This window comes from Lathamus discolor, chromosome 5 (genome assembly GCF_037157495.1).
Source record: "Lathamus discolor isolate bLatDis1 chromosome 5, bLatDis1.hap1, whole genome shotgun sequence".
Classification (NCBI taxonomy): Eukaryota; Metazoa; Chordata; class Aves; order Psittaciformes; family Psittacidae; genus Lathamus; species Lathamus discolor.
The window spans coordinates 41059456-41080654 of NC_088888.1; the positions used below are offsets into that span (position 1 = coordinate 41059456).

At 41.5% G+C, this 21199-nt stretch overlaps 1 protein-coding gene across 3 annotated transcripts in view; it reads left to right on the forward strand.

Moving 5' to 3' along the window:
* Positions 1-1147: 1147 nt before the first annotated feature.
* Positions 1148-21199, forward strand: part of GRM1 (glutamate metabotropic receptor 1) — a 175638-nt gene continuing 155586 nt past the window's right edge. For 2 of the 3 annotated variants that reach the window (XM_065680508.1, XM_065680509.1), the window contains exon 1: positions 1163-1862. In XM_065680508.1, the coding sequence (XP_065536580.1) occupies positions 1163-1862 (700 nt within the window). Of the gene's footprint in view, positions 1863-21199 lie in introns of all 3 variants that reach the window. The other variant, XM_065680507.1, reaches the window with a different exon arrangement.

A 21199-nucleotide genomic window follows, 5' to 3' on the forward strand; every position in this document is an offset into this window, starting at 1 on the left:
GGGGTGCCGGGACAGCAGGACAGGGGCTAGAGGGGCAGGAGGCAGCAGGGTAAAACCGGCGGGGCTGGGGCGGGCTGCCGGGCGCTGTCCCTGGTGCTGACAGCGCCGTGGTGCAACAGGGACCCAGCGCGGCCACGCTGCCGGCTCCCCGGGCGGCGGCTGCGGCGGTGGTAGCGGCAGCGGCGGCCGCGCCGCCCACCCGGTTTCCACCGCGGCGTTTCAAGCCTCCAAGCGCAGGCACCGGGGTGGCCGCCGGTGACCGCCCGGAGCCTGCCTGCAAAAGGCAGGCTTGCCGGTAAGGCACATCAGGACTCTGCCCGCCGTTGCCTTAGTAACTAGTATGTATTTAAGCCCGCTTGCATGTGTGTGTGCCTGGAGGAATTACAGTTTTGCCCCCTACAAGCGGAAAAGTTAATCTAAACTGTAAAGTAATTCGTTTCTTCTTCCCTGCGCTGACCTTTAAATGACATTTCCCGTTGCCGGCTGGGCAGATTGCTCGCTCTGTCTTTTCACCCCTTTCTTTACCGGGCAAGGAAATCCCTGACCTGAGGAAGATGCCTTCAGGTAGTCAGAACGTGAGCAGTGAAGCACTTGTCACCCCATTTCTCGGGCAGGGGCCGCCGGGGCTGCGTTAGGACGCTTGTCCGATGAGCGAACTCCCTCGGGAAAATTTCACACCTTCCCGGGCGGGAGGGGGTGTGTGTGTGCCGGCGGAGGGTGCAGGGAACACCCGCCTCGGCCTGAAAGGCGTGATGAGATAAGCTTAACATATGCGAGTATGTCAAGGCAAATAAAGACATATGTTAATCCCTCCTGAAACTTCATTTCGAGAGGCTTAGCACTCAAATTGCCCTGGGTGTTTGCGAAAGCAGCATACCGAACTGTATGGGGTCGCTTTATAGAGCTCTGGTTTTACATGGCTTTCTCGATTAGCCTGCTTTAAACCCCGTTTCTATGCCAGCAGGTTAAAAGTCAGTAGGATGACGGCTGCCTTGGCACCTTCGAGAGCGATGCTGTAAGACTTCGCTGTGATGTTATTTGGAGCAACTTGGGCGCTGGTGGGGGGAAGCGCATGCCATTTCCTACATGTCCTTAAAGCATGTGCAGGCAAGAGGAGCCCGTGAAATTCATAACCTGCGTTTGGATGACATCGTGCAACACCATGATTGGCGTGCTGCTGGTCTTTTTCCCTGCTCTGTTCCTGGAGATGGACGTGCTGCCCAGGAGCGTCGAGCGGAAGGTGCTTCTCTCTGCAGCCTCGTCGCAGCGGTCAGTAGCTCGGATGGACGGGGATGTCATCATCGGGGCCCTCTTCTCCGTCCATCACCAGCCGCCGGCTGAGAAAGTGCCCGAGAGGAAGTGCGGGGAAATCCGGGAGCAGTACGGCATCCAGAGAGTCGAAGCCATGTTTCACACTTTGGATAAAATTAACGCTGACCCCGTCCTTCTGCCTAACATCACGCTGGGCAGCGAGATCCGAGACTCCTGCTGGCACTCCTCGGTGGCCCTGGAGCAGAGCATCGAGTTTATACGGGACTCCCTCATCTCCATCAGGGACGATCGGGACGGAGGCACCCGCTGCGTTTCCGACTCGCAGCCCCAGCCCCAGGGCAGAGTGAAAAAGCCCATCGCGGGGGTCATCGGCCCCGGCTCCAGCTCGGTCGCTATCCAAGTCCAAAACCTGCTCCAGCTCTTCGACATCCCCCAGATCGCTTACTCCGCCACCAGCATCGACCTGAGCGACAAAACTCTGTATAAATACTTCCTCAGGGTAGTCCCGTCCGACACGCTGCAAGCCAGGGCCATGCTCGACATCGTCAAGCGTTACAACTGGACCTATGTCTCCGCCGTCCATACGGAAGGTAGGTACGGGGTAGCCCGCACCTTCCCCCGGGAGCCCTCCCCCGGCCGGCCCTGGGGCGCTGCGCGCTCTGCGGGGGCTCGAGGGTCACCGTCGGGAGACTGGGAGAGCCCGGGTGCTGCCACCCGAGGGGGGCCCTAAGGTGAAAGGGGAAGAGTGCTGGGCGGACGGGGCGGACGGACTGACACAGTTTTCTCCGTCGCGGAGACGTCCCCTGGCTCCGGGCACCGCGGTTGCGGGCAGCGGTGGTGGTGGGTCAACAGCGCAGGAAAGCCAACAAGAAATCAGGCGTCTGCCGGGCGTCTCGTCCCCCGTCCTCATTCAGACACGGAGCGGTTCGTGCATGTCTCAGTAAAACCTAAGGGATGGCAGCTGGCAGCGGCTCGGCTGAGCCACGGCCGCCCCGTGAAGTTGGGCAAAGCGGAGTTAGGGCTCGGCAGGGACTCCGGATTAGCTGCGGACTGGGAGGCGTGTGAACAGGCTTTCTGGGACTGCGAGCATTGGGAAATAAATCGGAGAATCCCCCTGCAGTCCAGGTAGCCCCTGCGAAGCCAGGTCTCGCGGGGAGGATAAGGCAGTGTCCAGTTTGGCAGCGGGTCCGGCCAAGCAGGCTCTTAAGCAGCGTGTGCGACAGTGAAAAACACTGCTCTGTAAGTTCTGTTAGTAGTCAACAGGTTTTATCGATTTTAAATGTCAAAAGACAAATATCACTAGTAAGGGTATTTTTAAAAAGGGAATGCTGGTTTATAACCAGGCTAGGTGGACCAGAATAAATGGCAGACAGAAATAATTGCATTTGATAGGAAGCAAAGTCTTGCGATGTGTTATTGTGACATTCCTATGGTCCAGTTAGGGTCCTCAAAATGGGAATTTTAAGTACAAAATTGCAAACCTGACCACATTATTGCTATAGTTTTGCAGCTGTTCTGTTCATCTGACTGTGTCTCTTACAAGGATTTGATTTATGGTTCCCTCTGGTTCCTGAGCTGACTCCACACCTTTCATTCTCACAGAAATGACTAAGTAAAAAGAATGAACATGCATATTGATGAATAAATAAAAGAATCTCAAGGAAGAGTTGCATACGCAACATTCAAAGATGAATTCGATTAAACTGGACACCTAAAACAGAAGTGCTGCAATTTGGGGTGGGGACGAGGGGAGAGTAAGTGCAGGAAGCAATGAGCTGACATTTGCAGTTCATTTATGCCCTATTCAGATGAGAAAACGAACTGCTAGCAAGATTTGAACAGGAGCTATTAAGATTCTCTATTCCTGACAGATAGATTTACATCTTGTGGAAGGCCAGGGTGAAAAACAAACACGAAAGGGACTAATTCTTTGTTGATGTAAATCGCCTCCTCTCCCTTTGAGGCGCTTAGGGGAGCTCTGCTATCTAACAGTGCCTGAGGAGCTGCCTCTAGGGACCTGCACCCTCTCTCTCTCCCTCTGTAGATGTAAATTACCAGGATTTACCTCTTTTGGAAGAGACAACAGTTTATGAAGGTTATTTATTCATTCATTTTGAAAAGATCATTATAATTTGTAATTTGTAATCTCACTGATTGTGAGAACTTTTGATTAAATATCCATTTTTATGAGTACGTTACTGGCTGATGAAAAATGTAACTTTTGAAAACAGTGCATCAATTCTACCCTACAAGGCAACAGTCTCCTTTTAGGAAACAACACAAGGATTTTGCAGATGGTGCACTCGAGACTCATATTTGCTTTTCAAAATTATTATTAATCTGTATCTGCTACAGATTCCACTGGAAGTGTGTATGAAGCTTCAACTTCTGTGTTTCTTTCCAGAAAGACAAGTTATTAACCCCATTCCTATTGCTATTGAGTGTATTCAAAAGACCTTTTATTTTTTTTCTTTTTCTGTTAGGATTTATGAAAACTGTTAAATTTCTGTTTTTTCAAATCCCATACATTCACTGTGAGAAATCTACTTGCCGGTTTGCTAAAGGTGGGATAATTCTTCGAAGACAGCAGAAAGCCACTCTGAATAATAAACTGTCATGAGCAGGAGCTGCTCCATTCCATGCTATGTTTGGAAATATGGGGATAAAGTGTAGTTAGAAACATTCCTCCTCCACACTTACTCATCGGCCTCTACTCTGTCTTTATAGTGGGCTGCAAAACGCTCTGGAAGGAATTCTAGGGTTGGAAAATCACTTCAGCAAGGACTGCGAGAGAGGGGCATGTTTCTAGGAAATGCACAGGTTGGCAGTGCGAGGAAGTTAATTGTGTCACTTTCTGAGTACTCCAGATCCAGCCTGGCCGCCTCTTGAGAGCAGAAAAGGTGTTAAGCTCCTCCCCAGCCTTTCGTTCTCATGGGTGTGGACAATTCTCAGCTCCTGCAGTCACCCAGCCACAAGGGGATGCAACGAGACCACTGAGCTGACTGGCCTCCTGTGGAGCAAGCGTGCTCCTCAGGTGCAGCAGGTATGCTCCTCGGTCTACACTGACCCAGGGCAGAGGCACAGAAAGAGCCTAGCAGTGATGAGCCCTTTCTCAGACAGTCTGAACCATCTAGCTCCTCTGTTTACCCTTCCTCGCCTCCTGTACTCTAGCTGGAGTTATTTGAATACCCCGAACAATACCAGTCTTATATACTTAATTATACCTTTAATGAAAATTTGAAATAAATACCACAGAATCCAGTGCCCATGTTTCTTACCATGAAGCTTACACATGCTGTAAGAATGAAGATAATAGTCACTCATGTAGCAGGGTGTCTTTAAGTAGTCCCCAGTATCCTAATTTGCATTTGATGTGGAAGTTTATTCTTCATGGGTTAGTATTGGTGTTAAGTAGTGGTGACGACACTTGACTGTATACAATCTCATATATACAATCTGCACACTAGGACATGAAGTTGGTGTAGGTATGCCATAACTGCACATTTGCACAGTTGTTTATTAAGAAGTATAAACATTACACATAGAAACTTCTCAGCTAGTAAGATCTGTTTCCAAAGGCCCACATAGCACATTTCTCCTTTTAGGTTAAAATTGACATATAAAGCCCCTCATTAAAAAAGAAAAGTGGGTTACTATGTTTGGTTATTTCATTCTGCATCTCAGTTAGACATAGTTGCACATCACAAGAGTGCATTTTTCTTCCAGAGTGGGCAGCAGTCATTAAACGATGTGAGAAATCTGTGCATCTGCCGGTGGAAGGCTGTGGGACTGTATAGTAGCTGCAAGGCATTTCTAGGGCTATTGTTTTTTTTAAGGGTTCTTCAAAGATAGTTCAGAGTTGGCGTTCATGGTGCATGTACGTCTCAGCTCTTAGGTTTGGAAGTCATTCTTACCTGGAAACACACATAAGCAGATGCCTAACTCTGAGCCAAGGCTTCCTATGGAAATCACAGGCATCAAATGCTCATGTGTCAGGTTGGGCACAATCCTGAGTGTGATAAGGGCAGAAGGAGTTACACTTACTAAGGTTTACTTTCCAAGTGAGATAGTCTGGTCTTCACTGAGATAACCTCAGAGTCAAGTAGTATTCTCAATTTACCAGGTAGACACCGGTTATTTGGTAAAACTGTGAAGAATTATAGGGGACACTTTATTCCTTGCCTGGAGGAGAGCCCCTGGGCTGCCTCAGGACAAGGCAAGAGGTGGCAGACATGACCTCTGCTATTTTGATGCTGAGGGCACAGAAGGTGATCAGGTCGTCTCCAGAAAATGCAGAGTGGTTATGGATACACCAATCGTAACACCACCACTGGTGATGAAATGGTTGAGATCCAGCTGATCCAGAGGGTTGAATTCATTGCCTGTGAATCCTGGTCCTCAGTCAGTATGTTTAAATGTTTTCTATTTTATATTTCCACCAGCTCTTTTTCTTTTCCCACCTGCTATCTAATGACGCAGTACTTCACTTATATCTTCAGTCTACTTATCATTAACTGCTCATGTTTGGTTCAAGATCACAGAGCTTCAAATGTCATACTTGGATGCTTGCAGTCCTGTGTATCTTCCTCATATGTTCTTATAATTTGTCTCTTGCTGAGCAAAACATAGTTAGAAGACACTAACAGATCCTGATTTTCTATAAACATTGGAGTAACAACGTACTTACATGCTTGTGCCTGGCTTTTAATTAAAATTGTTGCATATGTGTTAACCTTATGAAATGTATGTGAGATTTTTTTGATTCTGTGAAAACAAAATCTGAATGCGCAGAATAGATCCACTTGTGTACTGTTTGCAATTTATGGACCATTCTTATGCGTTAGTGTACGCATACCCCTTTATAAACAGATTTCCATTCCAACAGATTAACATGCAGACTTTGTAGAAGCAACTTTGGAAATAGAATAATTAAGTTAATTGCACCAAATTTTGATTCTTTATGGATTAATTTTAAAGAGCACTAAGATGTTTCTGTTCTTGATCAATTTTGTCAGATTTGTATTGCCAGACTGTTTCTTATTCTTGAGTGCAAGGCTTAAAATTAACTATGATGAAGCAGATGGCACAGCTGTAAAGACTTCCAGATCAAAGTAGAGAGTAGGTAGATTATCTTCACAATGATTTTTGATAATGTGCTGTACACTCTCCTCTCTAGTAACATACAGAAAACTCATAAGCATGGTTATATATGTTGGAAGGAGGATGGAAGTGAGTGGATCTTGCACTTTATTGCAGATTTCACAGGAACTAAATTCTTTCAGTAGAACTCACTAAAATAGCTTTATAGAAGATAATACTTCTGCTCAAAGATAAATGGGGCAATATCCATCAAATAGCTCAAAGGAATAATTTTCATACAATTGTGTTTAATTTCTCACGAGGTGTTCCTACAGCTGTTTCTAACAATGTTATATTATTAATTCCACAGTGTCATTTGATGATTGATATTTTCTGATAATATTATGGTCAGGCAATAGGGAACAGCAAGACCGGTTCATGTGTTTGACATTTCAGAGGTTACAAATATTCCTGTATGTACCAACAGTTACGAAAATTCTGATAAAGGTTAACCTTATGAAGTGTTATGAACTGTGCCTGAGATGCATGTTCACAAATGCAAATTCCAATCAATTTTTTCCTCTATTTAACTAGCTTCACTAACGGTCCTTTTTCCATCCTTTGTGGTAGGGAAAAAAGGGAGAGAGATATGTCCCATGGATGACAGAAATTAATTTGAAAACAGGTAGGGACTAGAACACTCCCTTCATTGGATGCATTAATTACATTTATTAGAAAGGGCTGAGAGAATCATTTACATCGATTGATGTTGACAAAATTACTGTGGGTGACAAACACCAGAGAGGTCAGGAGAAATTCCTCAAAATATATTGCTTTGCAGTACTCCTAACTTAAAAATTAATATAGCTTTTCAACTGCACAACTGGCAGCTGCATGAGTTAAATCAGCTCGAAGGACTCATCGAACTTCTGTGCCTGCCTTCTCAGCAATATTGCTAGAGTTCATATTTATCAGTCAGCACCACAAGTTCATTTGTGCTTTACTTCTATTTTTTACTGCATTATGCCCTTGTGTCCAGAGTTTTGTGTCCCACAATCCTTGTGAACTCCTGCAGGATTCTCGTCTCACCAAAGGCTGAATTTAAAAATGTTAAATGGTCTTGGCTTTCTTGAAAAGCTTTGTGAAAATGCCTCTAAAATATTCCTTTGAGCATATGGTTCATAATATGAAGGTACTTGTCCTTTAGTTTTGCAGACAGAAACCAAAAGCTATGTGAAGTGAAATCATATAACTAGAAGTAGTGTCACCCATTGAGAAACATCCTTCAGGGGTCTGGTGCATCAGTGAGCTGGTAACTGTAGTGGGAAACCAGAAGCATTGCACCTGCCCCATGAAACCCAGAAAAATACCAAAGTCATTCCTAACTGGTGCTCACTGACCTATGTGAAGCAAAGTGAGGTTTCAGTATATTTGCTGGATGGCAGGTGTTCACAGCATAAGCCACAATCCCAGATGGCAGTAATTAACACCTGTGCTGGCAGTCTGAATGGAAGAGCCAGAAACTGACTGGACATGAACTACAATAGCGTTTCACCTAAAGAAACCATCCCTTCGCCTATGCGTACCTAGCTGATGCTTAAGGGATGTCACCAGAGGTGGGTAGAGAGAGGTGTGCAGCAAATGAATGTCATCCAGTGGGTAACCAGCTAGGTTTTGCTGGCTGGTTTTTCAGACTGGAGCTTTTCCTAAGTATTATTATTATTATTGCTATTGTTGTTATTATTCAGACTGGAGCTTTTCCCAAGCATTATTATTGTTATTGTTATTATTATTATTAATCTTCTTCTTCATCTTCTTTCTTCTTATTGTTATTATCATTATTATTATTATTACTTCTACTACTGCTATTAATGTATGGCTTAAAGAACAATTTCTAGATGTGGTTTGCTTATCAACGCAGAGCAAAGTTGGCTGTTGAGAGGTGGCAGGAGTCTTGTGATCTTTGAAGCAATCGTAGCTGTTGCTGCTTCTTATTCAAACTTAAAGAAATGTTAAAACTGCTGTAGTAGTCCTCCAACAGTGGGTTGAATATTAAAAGAAGCAAGAGCAGGCCATGTACAGAGCATACCTTCACCACTCCCGTACTTTAGTAACTGGGGCTACCAGCTAACAATGAACCTTTCCTTTATGAATATGTCTAACCCCTTTTTGTGCCTATTTATACTTCAGTCTCGATAGTATCATAACAATGAAGTGGAGCAGGAGGGCCAGGAGACCTTCTTGGATGGATAATGAGCTGCTGAGGAAACTTCAAGGGAAAAAACAGGCTTGTGAAAGGTGGAAGCAAAGACAGGTGGCCAGGGAAGAATACAGGGATGTTGTCTGGGAAGTAAGGGACCAGGTTAGAAAAACTAAGGCCCAGTTAGAATTAAACTTTGCTAGGGATGTTAAAGATAACAGGAAGGGATTCTATAAGTACATTGCAAATGAAAGACAGACTAGGGACAATGTGGGCCCTCTCTGGAAGCTATCAGGAGAGCTAGCTACCCTGGATTTGGAGAAGGTTGAGGTTCTTAATGACTTGTTTGCCTCAGACTTCACTGGCAAATGCTCTGGCCACACTACCCAAGTCTTGGGAGACAGACGCAGGGACTGTGAGAATGAAGACCCTAGGCCCACTGTAGGAGAGGATCTGGCTCGAGACCGTCTTAAGAACCTGAACATGCGCAAGTCCATGGGACCTGATGAAATCCATCCATGGGTCCTGAAGGAGCTGGCGAATGAAGCTGCTGAGCCACTGGCCATCATATTGGAAAAACTGTGGCAGTCAGGTGAAGTTCCCGACGACTGGAAAAAGGGAAATATAACCCCCATTTTCAAGAAGGAGAAAATGGATGACCCAGAGAATTACAGACCAGTCAGTCTCACCTCTGTGCCTGGCAAAATCTTGGAGCAGATTCTCCTGGAAGGCATGCTAAGGCACATGAAAAACAACAAGGTGCTTGGTGACAGCCAGCATGGCTTCACTAAGGGGAAATCCTGCCTGACCAATTTGGTGGCCTTCTGTGATGGGGCTACAGAACTGACGGAGAGGGGTGGAGCAGTTGATGTCATCTACCTGGACTTGTGCAAAGAATTCAACACTGTCTCGCATGACATCCTTGTCTCTAAATTGGAGAGACATCAATTTGATGGATGGACCACTCAATGGATAAAGAACTGGCTGGATGGCTGCACACAAAGAGTTGTGGTCAATGGCTCAATATCCAGCTGGACACCAGTAATGAGTGGTGTCCTTCAGGGACTGGTGTTGGGACTGGTCTTGTAAACATCTTTGTTGCTGACATGAACAGTGGGATTGAGTGCACCCTCAGCAGGTTTGCCGATGACACCAAGCTGTGTGGTTTGGTTGATGCGCTGGAGGGAAGGAATGCCATCCAGAGGGACCTTGACACACTTGTGAGGTGGGCTGATGCCAACCTTATGAAGTTCTACCATGCCAAGTGCAAGGTCCTACACGTAGGTCAGAGCAATCCCAGGCACAGCTACAGGCTGGGCAGAGAAGAGATTCAGAGCGGCCCTGCAGAGAAGGACTTGGGGGTGTTGGCTGGTGAGAAAATGAACATGAGCCGGCTTCAGTGTGCGCTCGCAGCCCAGAAAGCCAACCGTATCCTGGGCTGCATCAGAAGGAGCGTGACCAGCAGGTCGAAGGAGGTGATCTTGCCCCTCTGCTCTGCTCTTGTGAGACCTCACCTGGAGTATTGTGTGCAGTTGTGGTGTCCTCAACATAAAAAGGACATGGAACTGCTGGAACAAGTCCAGAGGAGGGCCACGAGGATGATCAGGGGACTGGAGCACCTCCCGTATGAAGACAGGCTGAGGAAGTTGGGGCTGTTCAGCCTGGGGAAGAGAAGGCTGCATGGAGACCTCATAGCAGCCTTCCAGTACCTGAAGGAGGCCTATAAGGATGCTGGGGAGGGACTCTTCATTAGGGACTGTGGTGATAGAACAAGGGGTAATGGGCTCAAATTTAAACAGGGGAAGTTTAGACTGGATATAAGGAAGAAGTTCTTTACTGCAAGGGTGGTGAGGTACTGGAGTGGGTTGCCCAGGGAAGCTGTGAATGCTCCATCCCTGGCAGTGTTCAAGGCCAGGCTGGACAGAGCCTTGGGTGACATGGTTTAGTGTGAGGTGTCCCTGCCCATGGCAGGGGGTTTGGAACTATATGATCTTAAAGTCCTTTCCAACCCTAACTATTCAATGATTCTATGAATTCTATAACTGAATTGTTTGTTGTGTGAACAAGTGTTTCCTATTATTTGCTTAAAGCTATTCCTTGATAACTGCATTACCTTCATACATTCATACAAAGCTTCTCATTGTTTGTTAGTCCTGATTAGTAATTCATGCTTCTAAGTCCAATATGAAATGTGGGGAAACAGAGCTGTATTAGGTATTCAGAGAGGGGGTATACCATGGTTAAACTCACTTGTGAAGTAACAATTTCAGTATTGCTCTCAGACCTTTCCCAATAAACGTCCAGTAGTCTTTTAGCTTTTAGCTGACCCCATGAACTGGGTGGATGCTATCAGATAATACTTTAAAATTATAACAAAACCTTTTTCTTAAATGGTAAATCTTACTTCAGAGGCTGTTACACATGGGGTTTTCCTCATGTGTGTTGAAAGTAGTGTATTATTCCTGCACTTTTCCTGCAGGAAATTTATTTCCTGCACTTTGTTTCCCAGTTGTTAGCGAATTATTAATCCATGACCTTCTGTTTCATACCATATTATCTGTATTTCTGTCATAGCCTTTAATAAGGAACCTCATCAAAAGCTTTCTTAAATTCCAAGCACTCTATAGTGATTGTGTCATTCATATGGTTCCCTGCTTCAACAAAGATGTCTAATAAACTTCTGAGGTATGTATTTTCTCTGCAAAAGCTATGTTCATTCTTCCCTAATACGGCATATTTATCTACTTGTGCATTAATACTGGTTTTGTTAAGACTCCTACCAATTGCTTTGTGCAGAAATATCTGAAGTTTTAAAAAATACCATGTCTTTTTTTCGCTGGATTACCCTCTATGCCTCTGTACTGTCTCTTAAGTTCTGTTAAAAAATGAAAACTAGTATATGAAAATATAAAATTACCCAACTTTACTGCTTCTGTCTGTTTTGGTGCTAAGGCCAGTTTAACTGGTAGTAACGCCACAGAAGAAATTTAGCTGGTATTGGGCAATTTGTTAAAGTCTATCTTACAGATTTGTTCTAAAATACATTTTATTGACACCCTGGGACTACAGTTCAGTCTTATCCTACATAAGGAATGACCTTCGTATGAGAACCATTATATCCACCTTCACAGCCAGTGCAGACTGAGAGAATTAGTTTGACTTTTCTATTATGGTTTTGTCTTCCCTATGTGATCTTTTTATGTAACTGGTTATCACTGAATATCAGGCAAGTTTCCCGTTTCTGGAATATTTGAAGACTGGTGGGCTATTAGATTTTATGCCTTTATGTCTCAAAATTGTTCCATCTTGTTTTATTGTGGTTTTATATTTCATTTATCAAGGTATACTCTGTTCTCTTTTCCTCATTAGGATACAATTTAGACTTTTTAAAGTATTTGCTTTTTTTTTATTTATTTTATTTGTTTCATTTTAATAGCCTTAGGAAATTTACTTTTCTGCTTTATCATGCTGGCTTTTCTCATCCTTTTGGAGCTTTGGCTTTCAGCCTTTCTTATATTTCTGAGTAGTGTTCATGTAATTTGTTAACATTTCACTTTTTTGGCTGTTCCTTTTAATGTCCTTGCACTTAGCTTTCTCATAGTTATATAATTTATTTTGTTTTAAATTAAATATTAGTGTACTGGTTTTTATGTATTTATTTTTTTTTTTATTTAACATGCAGCTTCTTTTTTCTGTCCAAATATGACTAAAGTACAGGTGCAATTACAAGCTGTTTTTTGCTTCGTTAGGTCTTGTAGCATATAGGACTAGATTAATAGTTGTAGATCAAGAGTTGCTACTCTTGTGAGTTCAATGAGCAGATGAGTAACACACATGGAAAACAAATCAGTACACAGTATGTGAGATTTGCCTTCGTTTTCCATTATCTAACCTACAGTCTGGCAGTACTACACACAGAGCTAGGGTGTGTTAATAGTGTTTTGTGACACATGGGATGCTTTTTAATGAAAAGCACTGTGCACCACAAGCTGTCCTTTCCTCTTGTGACGTGCCACTGCCTAGATGGCTTGTATCAATCAGTGTGACAGATATTTTTCTGAAAAGTCATATTGTTTGTTGCAAAATACTGTGGTTTTCCATTTGAATTATTTCCACTTGTGTTCTCTCTTGAATATTTATAAACAAATGAATTTGTTAAAGTGTGTTTGAATTATATTAACAGCCAGCAATGACTTGTAAATACCTTTGAAATTTGGTAGAACTGCGGTAAGGATAGTAATTTGGCAGTTCTGGTAGACAAAGAAAGGAGCGTCATGTCCCACACTGGTGCAGAGAGCAAGTGTAGCTGTAACCATCTTGATCCAATGCTCACTGAAGTTAGTTGGTGGTCCTCCGTTGAGTCCAATGGATCCTGGATGGGGATCAGCATGGTTGTCAGATGTAATCTTTTCAGGTTATGGGGCTGACATTCCTCAGAAAGCAGTAAAAATCCACAGGGCTTGTGAATCCCCCAGCTAGAAGAATCTCATTGTCAATTGAAAGTAGTGTAAAACAGTGTGAAGGCAAACTGTGTTTGTTGGATTTGCATAGATATTAGAGGATATTCATACACATAATTGTTTCCTTCCAACTAGAAGAAGGCTGAATCTAGTTCACTTCTTCCCATGCAAATTCCCCAGTGAATTTAACTCCTGTTTCTCTTTGGAAATCGTTTGAGGAGCAAACTTCTTAAATTCAGTCACAATTTGCATTTTTTTGACCAGCAACTTTCATCCTTATTCATCTGTGGATACAGATGGAATTATACAAGCTTGTAATTTCCCAAACATTTTAAACAAAACTCATCCTGGCAAAGAGCAATAAGAACCAGGCATGAATATTGCTGAAGTGACAGCTATTTGAAATCTGAATAAGTGTTCATAAATACTTTCTTAAAATGTCTGGCCAGGCTCCATTGAACAATGAATGTCTCCTTCTCTGTGGAGTAAAATATAAAAGATAAATTTGTAACTAATTGTCAGGAAGTGAGAAAACCTTTCATGCTTATTTATATAAGCCTTTCTAACCCACATAGTACTGTGGAGAGGCTTTAGCAAATGGAAATTTGTCATCTAGATCATCATGCTGGGTATTGAAAGATGGTGATCCTGCTAGTGAGAACGTATTTCTCTGAATGCAAGCTCTGCATGTGTAAATCTCAGTCTTTTGCCTGGGCAGCAAATATGTGGAAGTGTATATTGACAGTACTATAAAGGAATGTTATTTTATTAGCATTGCTAAAACTGGTAGGATGATTTGAGAGACTGGAAAGTTAAAATTCACTCCTACTGAACTGTTCAGAATGGATTCAAGAAGTGGGCTGACAGCATTCTCTGAGGATATCCTTATTTGCCAGGACATATTTCCTTGGAAGGATAAACTCATATTTAGGATCAGATTAAGAACTCTACAGCTATATGAAGCAAAATTCTAAGCTGAGGCAGTTGCTTTGCTGGAACAAAAGTTGAGAGGGGGGGGATGAATTACGCAGCAGCCCTGGCAACCTGGGTGTCACTTAGTCCTTTCTTGTTCCTTTCCCCCTCAAGGCACGACAGTTGTGGTCCTCAGGGATCACTGCATTCACCTGTAAGCAGGCTTAGCCTTCCTCTAATACCTGCCTGACTCAAACCACTGTCAAGTTTGACCCAAACTCCAACACTGGACAGATCAGGCTGTGCATCCTAAGTGATGCAGTGCCAGTGCCAGTCACTCAGAGCCTGAATTTCTCCTTCTTCCCACAAACTGCCAACCAGTAGGTGAAATTATGACAATGACAGGAAGATTTTCCAGGAGCTCCTTCTGGATTTATCACTGACCTTAGAAAGAGATGGCCAATATTCTGTTAAGCACATGCCCCTGCCAATACCTATAATGGTGTCCCACATTATTGGCATCCTACAAAAGGGCAGGATAAAGGTGTAGTAAAGGTACAGTTCTGCAGCATGAGGACAATAAAGTGCAAACCCAATGTTATGAAGTTGAGTGAAGCAATGAATACTGATTTCAATGTATTATGGAACAATCAAAAATGGACAATGTTGAGATATGCCAAAAATCCAAAGGCAAAAGACAAATGAGCTATGCCAGACAGCATTTGCTACCAAGACAGCAATCCCCAGAAGAGTAATAAGGTGATGCTTCAGGATTCAGCTGAAAAAAATGGAAATTAAATTAAAACCAATCAGTGTGCTCTATGGAAAATAGATCTTCCCAAAGAAACCTGATTTTATTCCTTGATAAAAATGCAAACTTGGTAGCTGCAGATAACAGTGTGGATGAAATGTCTTGGATTTCTGTGAGGCACTGAATTACTATTACAGCATACTTTTATTAAAAAAGCACTGTGCAGTGTCAGAAAAACAGATGCCTCATAAATTAAAACTCATCACACTGATCTCAGCAAATAGAAAGTGACCTTCAAATGAGATTACGTCTACTGCATTGCACAGAGCTTGACAAGTGGTCTAATGTCACACTGTCTTAATCAGTGATATAAAAAGCATAACTGCTGACAAGATATACAGATTTGTGAAATGGCAATTAATGAAAAGGGAAGATTTCAATCTCTTAGGAAGCTAGGCCCAGTCTAAGAAAATGCATGTTAATACAGTTAGATGTTAGCCATAAATACAAGAACAAAGCACATGTTCAAACTTATATAGGAGAATTTTGTCCCTAAAAGAAGTTCTAAATATACTATCTGGCTATAGAGGAGCTGTATCAAAAAAAAACCCCAACCCAAAATACAAAAAGCTAATGTCATCCTTGAGAGAGTGGGAATTTTACATCAGTCTAAGGACTATTAGTATTATTTTTGCTATTCTTTCTTCAGTTCTGTTGTTAAGATTAAAAAAAAAAAAGTTAAAATATTGAAAAGAGGGATGAAGCTCAAAATTATTTGAGGGCTGAAAAAAATGCCGTATAGCAGGAATCTAAACCATCTTAGTTTATCTGGTTTGTCAAAGAGATACAGCTTGATTTATCAAACAACCGTTTCATTTCCTCCAAGTAAAAAAAAGCAGTAAGAACTGCAGGGCTCTGTATCCTAATGGTTAAATGCATAACAAGGACCAATTGCTGGTAATCCAACAAATTCCAATCAGAAAAAAGACAAGTATTTTTACTTGTGATAGTGATTAACCACTGGGACAAATGAGCTTTCAGACTTTTGATGTTGCCTCCTCAAAATTGGCTGCAGATGTTCCAGAACAGTTTCACTCAAAATGCAAGCCACTGGACACAGCACAGTGGGGTCTGGAGTGAATGTACGGACTGGCATAAACAGGTGGTCAGATACGAAGGGCTGACAGTTCTTCCTGACATTAAGTCTTATTGATTTATGGATAGTTTTGATTATGTGAGGAGGCAGGACGAAAAGTTTAATTTAAAGAGTAGCTTAACGTTCATGTGTTAACCCATCTGCTCAGCTGCTTCAGAAAATCCAAAGTATCCTGTCTTGTTGATACTGATCGTAGAGGAAGAGAAACTCAGGGCAAAATAATTCCCTCAGTCACATTCAGTCCACTGTTGAAGTTTACATGTATAATTTTAAGTCAGTTTTTGTTCCCTTACCAGCAGTTGGTGCTTGTTATGCATTTTACCATTATGTTACAAAGCACTTTAATTCCTATTTTGGTTTGCTTGGGGAAATTTTCAGTTTCATGCAGATTTTATACTACACTTATTTGCTTACTTGTGACATAAATGTCGGCCCCTGTGACCAAAGAAAAGAGCAAGTTCTCCAGAAGGATGCAGTGACATTTTTCTATGGTCTCATTAATTAGAATGCTACTTTGTACATAAAATGATAGAATTCATCTGACAGTCCATGCAAAATAAATAATAAAAATGCCACTATAGAGAAAACAAGAAGTTGGTAGCTCGGGTAATCAACATTTTTACTCAGCAGCTTTTCTAGAAGGGAATTTTCTAGTGGTGAATTTTGTGAATATTTGTTTTGATTTAAACAGAGAAATATGGGCATCAATATTTTCTGGTTGACTGAGAAACAATCATTATGTTATAGATGCTCTCCCTTCATGCAATGAACTTCTTAACGTCCTTTTACAAGAAAACTTAGAGTATTGCCATGTTTGAAAACTCATTGTCCTTGTCACACCTACTTGTGCCTTTTCTATGGAGCCCAAATACATGTGAAATAATGTATTCCACGTTTATCACAGCTGTAGTGTTGCCTGTGAAGTGTGAAGCAGAAATGTGCTGGTACCACAAATATCCAAAGTCACATCACTGCTTTTTATAGTTCATTTCCTGAGAACATACGGATAATAAAATTCTCTTTAAAATTCTGGAAATACATCTGTATTTACATTCAGAACCATGATGTGGTCAATGGGACTGAAATTTATTTCATCTGACTCTACGGAAAGATCCATTAAGGTGTATAATACTATTGCTTGATCCCAAGAGGCATGTGGACACTGGTATAAGTAAATAACTTTAAGCACTTGAATTGTAGAAAACAAGAATTAATTGTACACTTACAGGACACAGTTTCTGCACAGATCACAGCACTGTCCAGTGCCTTACAAGACTAAGCACAATGTGCTTATCTGATCTTAAAAAAAAGCATTCTACCAATAAAACTAACATTTGTAAGTCTTACAAAGGTCTGTGTAGTGCAAAAGGGTAGGTGGAAACCAAACAGCCGTAGAACTATGCATATCAGAGGATTACGAAAACTGATGGGTGAGTTAACTAAAGAAAGGCTGCAGCACGATGGAGAAAAAGAACAGGATTTTGGATGTGCTCCTTTGAAGAGACAGATTAAAATTAATTGCCCCTTTGTGTCCTAATTTAAAGTGGAGTTCTGAAATAACTGATTAGACTGGCTATCTTCTAGAATTTAGTGAATAGAAGATCAAGGTAAGTAGGCAGTTGACAGAATGCTGGTAATTCATTGTATTTGCCCACATAAGAATTAGGATGAACTTTTAGGTATTTCATTTGTTTTGCTCTAATTATGCATTTGCTATAAACTGGATTACACTAGGGTAAATGTCACCTGGATTATTTTCCTCTCTCTTTTTCAATGAACACTTTTAGAGTGCCGATTTGTATGTGCTTGAATTCACAAGCTCGGACAATTCTTTTATCATAATCCATGCAGGAAAATAATACACAAAGCAGAAAAAGAAAGGAGCTACTTCTGTGTCTCCTTCACATAAAGACTTCTCATGTAAAAGGCTGCTGGCTTTTTGGTGCTGCCAACCTCCTTACACTAGTGCAATCTTTAACTTCCAAGGAAGCTATCTTAAATGGTCTAACCTCTAACAAATACTAGCTTAAATTTCAGAATATGCTATATTTTGAGAAACAGAAATTTAAAGAAACGCTACGAATTACAGCTCATATTCAGAAAAACTGATATGTATGCTTCACTGCTCTGCAGGCAGGCTTCATTGTGCAGCAGGGAGAACACAGAAGGTGACAGGGAGTTTCCACAAAACAGCACTGGGCTGCCTTGCTTTGGGGAGAAATTTGTTGAAATGAGAAGATTCTTGTGGAATAATTTGGGTTTTGCTGAATCAGCACCTTCGAAAGGGAGAAACATCTTCTAGGAATCTTCTAACTGGCTCTGCCTCTAAGTCTGGGTCTTTGTAGTCATTACAATCAGATCAAAACTAGCCTTTTATTATTGTAAGTTATTTTAATCTAAAAATAGTGTTCACTTTCAACCTCATTCCACTGATGTCAGTGGAAGATTTACCACTGATTTTTATAGGAAGAAGTTTTGGATATAATTATTACAGAATTTCAATGCAAATGTACATGCATAGGAGGAAAATGTACATATATGTGAAGAAAGAGGCTTTTAGAATAGGGGAGCTGAGGGAAAGCCTGTACATCGTACTAATAGAAAAAGTATTTCTTCAGTTTGCCTCATTTTTTATGTAGAAAGGTTTCAGAAGTACATTCTGAAAATGTAAATCCTTATAAAGAATTGCTTCATGGTAGTGTGCATTTGAATTTCAGTCTCAGGGAAACTTGGCTTTATGCTGCTACTAAGTATCTTTGTGGTGACAAAGGGCATTGCGATTTAGAATAAAGGAAAAAGGATGTTCTCCACACATTTTAATGAACAAGATGGTGGTGATGATGCGCACCTTCAAGCACAGGTCTTTTACCCTTAATTTCTGCAACTTCGACTTTATTCAGAGAATTTAAGTTCTGCATGAATCAAGGAGTTGTGTTTCACTGCTAATTAGGAATAGACCCAGTAGACAAAAGGAATCCAAATATGTTTCAAAGTTACACACAGAAGACAAACAAAAAAAAATGGGGATGTTTTACTTTAATCCTGCCTCACCTCGAAATGGTGATTGGCTACAGCTCAGCTGTAAAGATAAGTAATTCATTCATTTATTTGTTATGGAAAAAAAAGTGCTTTGGACAACTGAAAATAAATGATTTCAACATTGAAAAGATATTTTATTGTAGGGCACTCTCAGTAAGATCTAAGGAGGGAAACATGGTGGTGGCTCCTTTTTATGTCTTATCTCATTGATCTGGAAGAGATTCTGGATCAATTTTTCCTCTGAGAAGATGGGAATAAGATTTTGTGAAGTATTGGTCTGAAACATTACAGTTGTATTTGGCAAGGACTTTTTTATGTGTTCATTGTTCCAGGTGGTGGGTTGACCCTGCCCAGAACAACCACCCAGACAGCTACTCTCTCAAGACAGCTACTCTCTCACTCCTCCCCATTCCATACAATGGAACAAGAAAAGAAAATAAGAACAAGAGCAAGAAAACTTTTGTGTTGAGATAAGGACAGCTTAATAGATCAGGGAGAGGGGGGAAACCAAGTAAAAAACCAGAAACTTTTCACCACATCTGACAGGCAGACCTATTCCCAGTCAGACTCCAAACAATGATCCCCTTGGAAGCCTAGGCTCCAATTCTACCTCAGTTTTTATTGCTGGGGCTTTATTGTATAGAATGAAGTAAACCCCTGGCCAGTTTGTGTCAGCTGTCCTGTTTGCATCCCCATCCAGTTTCCTGCCTATCCGCAGCCTAATGACTGTGAAGAAAGGAAGGGATAGAGTGGGAAAACCAGAAAGCTTTGATGCTGTGTGAACACTATACAGCAATAGCCAAAACACTGGTGTATTATCAGTGCTGTTTTAGCTACAAATCCAAAGCATAGCGCCATACAGGCTGTTGTGTATAAAGTTAACTCCATTGCAGCCAGATCCAGTAGAGCCCAGCTCAAGAAACTTCGTATTTCAGTGATTAAGTCACTCTCCTGTGTAAAAGATGTAATTTCTTATCCTCTTATTTGAAACCAAACCTGCATTGCTCACTTCTCTGATGAGTGCTCTAAATGCTGAACTGCTTGACTTGAGCTTTTATGCCTGCAGAAGCCTTTTTGAGTTTGTAATGTCGACATATTGGAGCTTTCAAAACCAACACAGTAGAGATAATAGCATTAGCATTTCAAACTGTAGCTACCTAGTCAAGTATTTAGAAGTTTAATACTATTTAACCTAGATTTACAGCCCAGCACTTTCTAATGGACAGTTCCCAGGTTGGATGGTTCATGCTCATGTAGTCTGGGTATCTGTGTGACCAACCATGCTGACAAGTTATATGGACATGTTAAAAATAAATGTTACAGACATTTGCTACACTTAAGCTTTAAAGTTTCTGTATTTTTTAACGTCTTTCCAAGTGTTCTAGAAGCTGTGATTTTATAAGAACTTCAACTGTTTTGAAATAGGAAGCATATATTAGGAATGCAGAATAGAAGCAGCTTCAGTGCCATTTAAGCAGAAGTTTCCCAAGATACAGTCCAACTCAAAATCATGATTCTTCAAGCATTTTCTTTATGGACTCTCCACATTGTAATTGCATGTGTACACTTAAGGCATTTTAAAATCCAGCCTGGTAAGTTCCTCAATACCAATAGTTCTCTTGGAATGTTCTAGAATTTCATTCATTCTACAATTAAAAGCTGCTTAATGCTTTGCTTTTGGTTGTTGCTTTGGAGAATTGGGTTTCTTTTGTTTATCCAAGAAGGAGATTTGAGAGACTTAAGCTCACTTTAAGTTATATCTTCCCATCTTTCATGGTCTTAATGGCTATTCTTTGAAACTTCACTGGTTTTTCAATATCTTGTAGTACTGGATATTACTGCAGAAGCAGTCATAATCTGAGAAATAGAGTTAAGGTAGTATGATCTTCTGTTACTACAGTATCACAGTTATTTACATAGCTAAGAAATAATTTATTACTTTTTTTTTAGCCACAGCATAACCTTCAGTACTTACCTATTGTAATCCCCAAGCCAGAAATTGCATCCCATGATTGAGTCCATGGGATGCAGTCCTGTGGACTGTATCCCAAGGTCCTGTATGAGTAGCATTTTTAGTTACTCAGAGTTTAAATTTACGTGTATATTTAACTGCTTATTTCTTTGTCTATGCCCAGTTTACAGAATCACCTAGCTCATGCTGCATTAGCAGCTTGTTTCCCAGTATTTCTGTCATTTGCAAATGTTATTGGTAATGCTTTTGTATTTTTTTTTTTCAGGTCACTGATTAATTTTAACTAGTAAAATCTAAGAACAGATCCTTATGGGACACAATAAAGAGACACCCATTCAATGAGTATTCCTGCACTGCA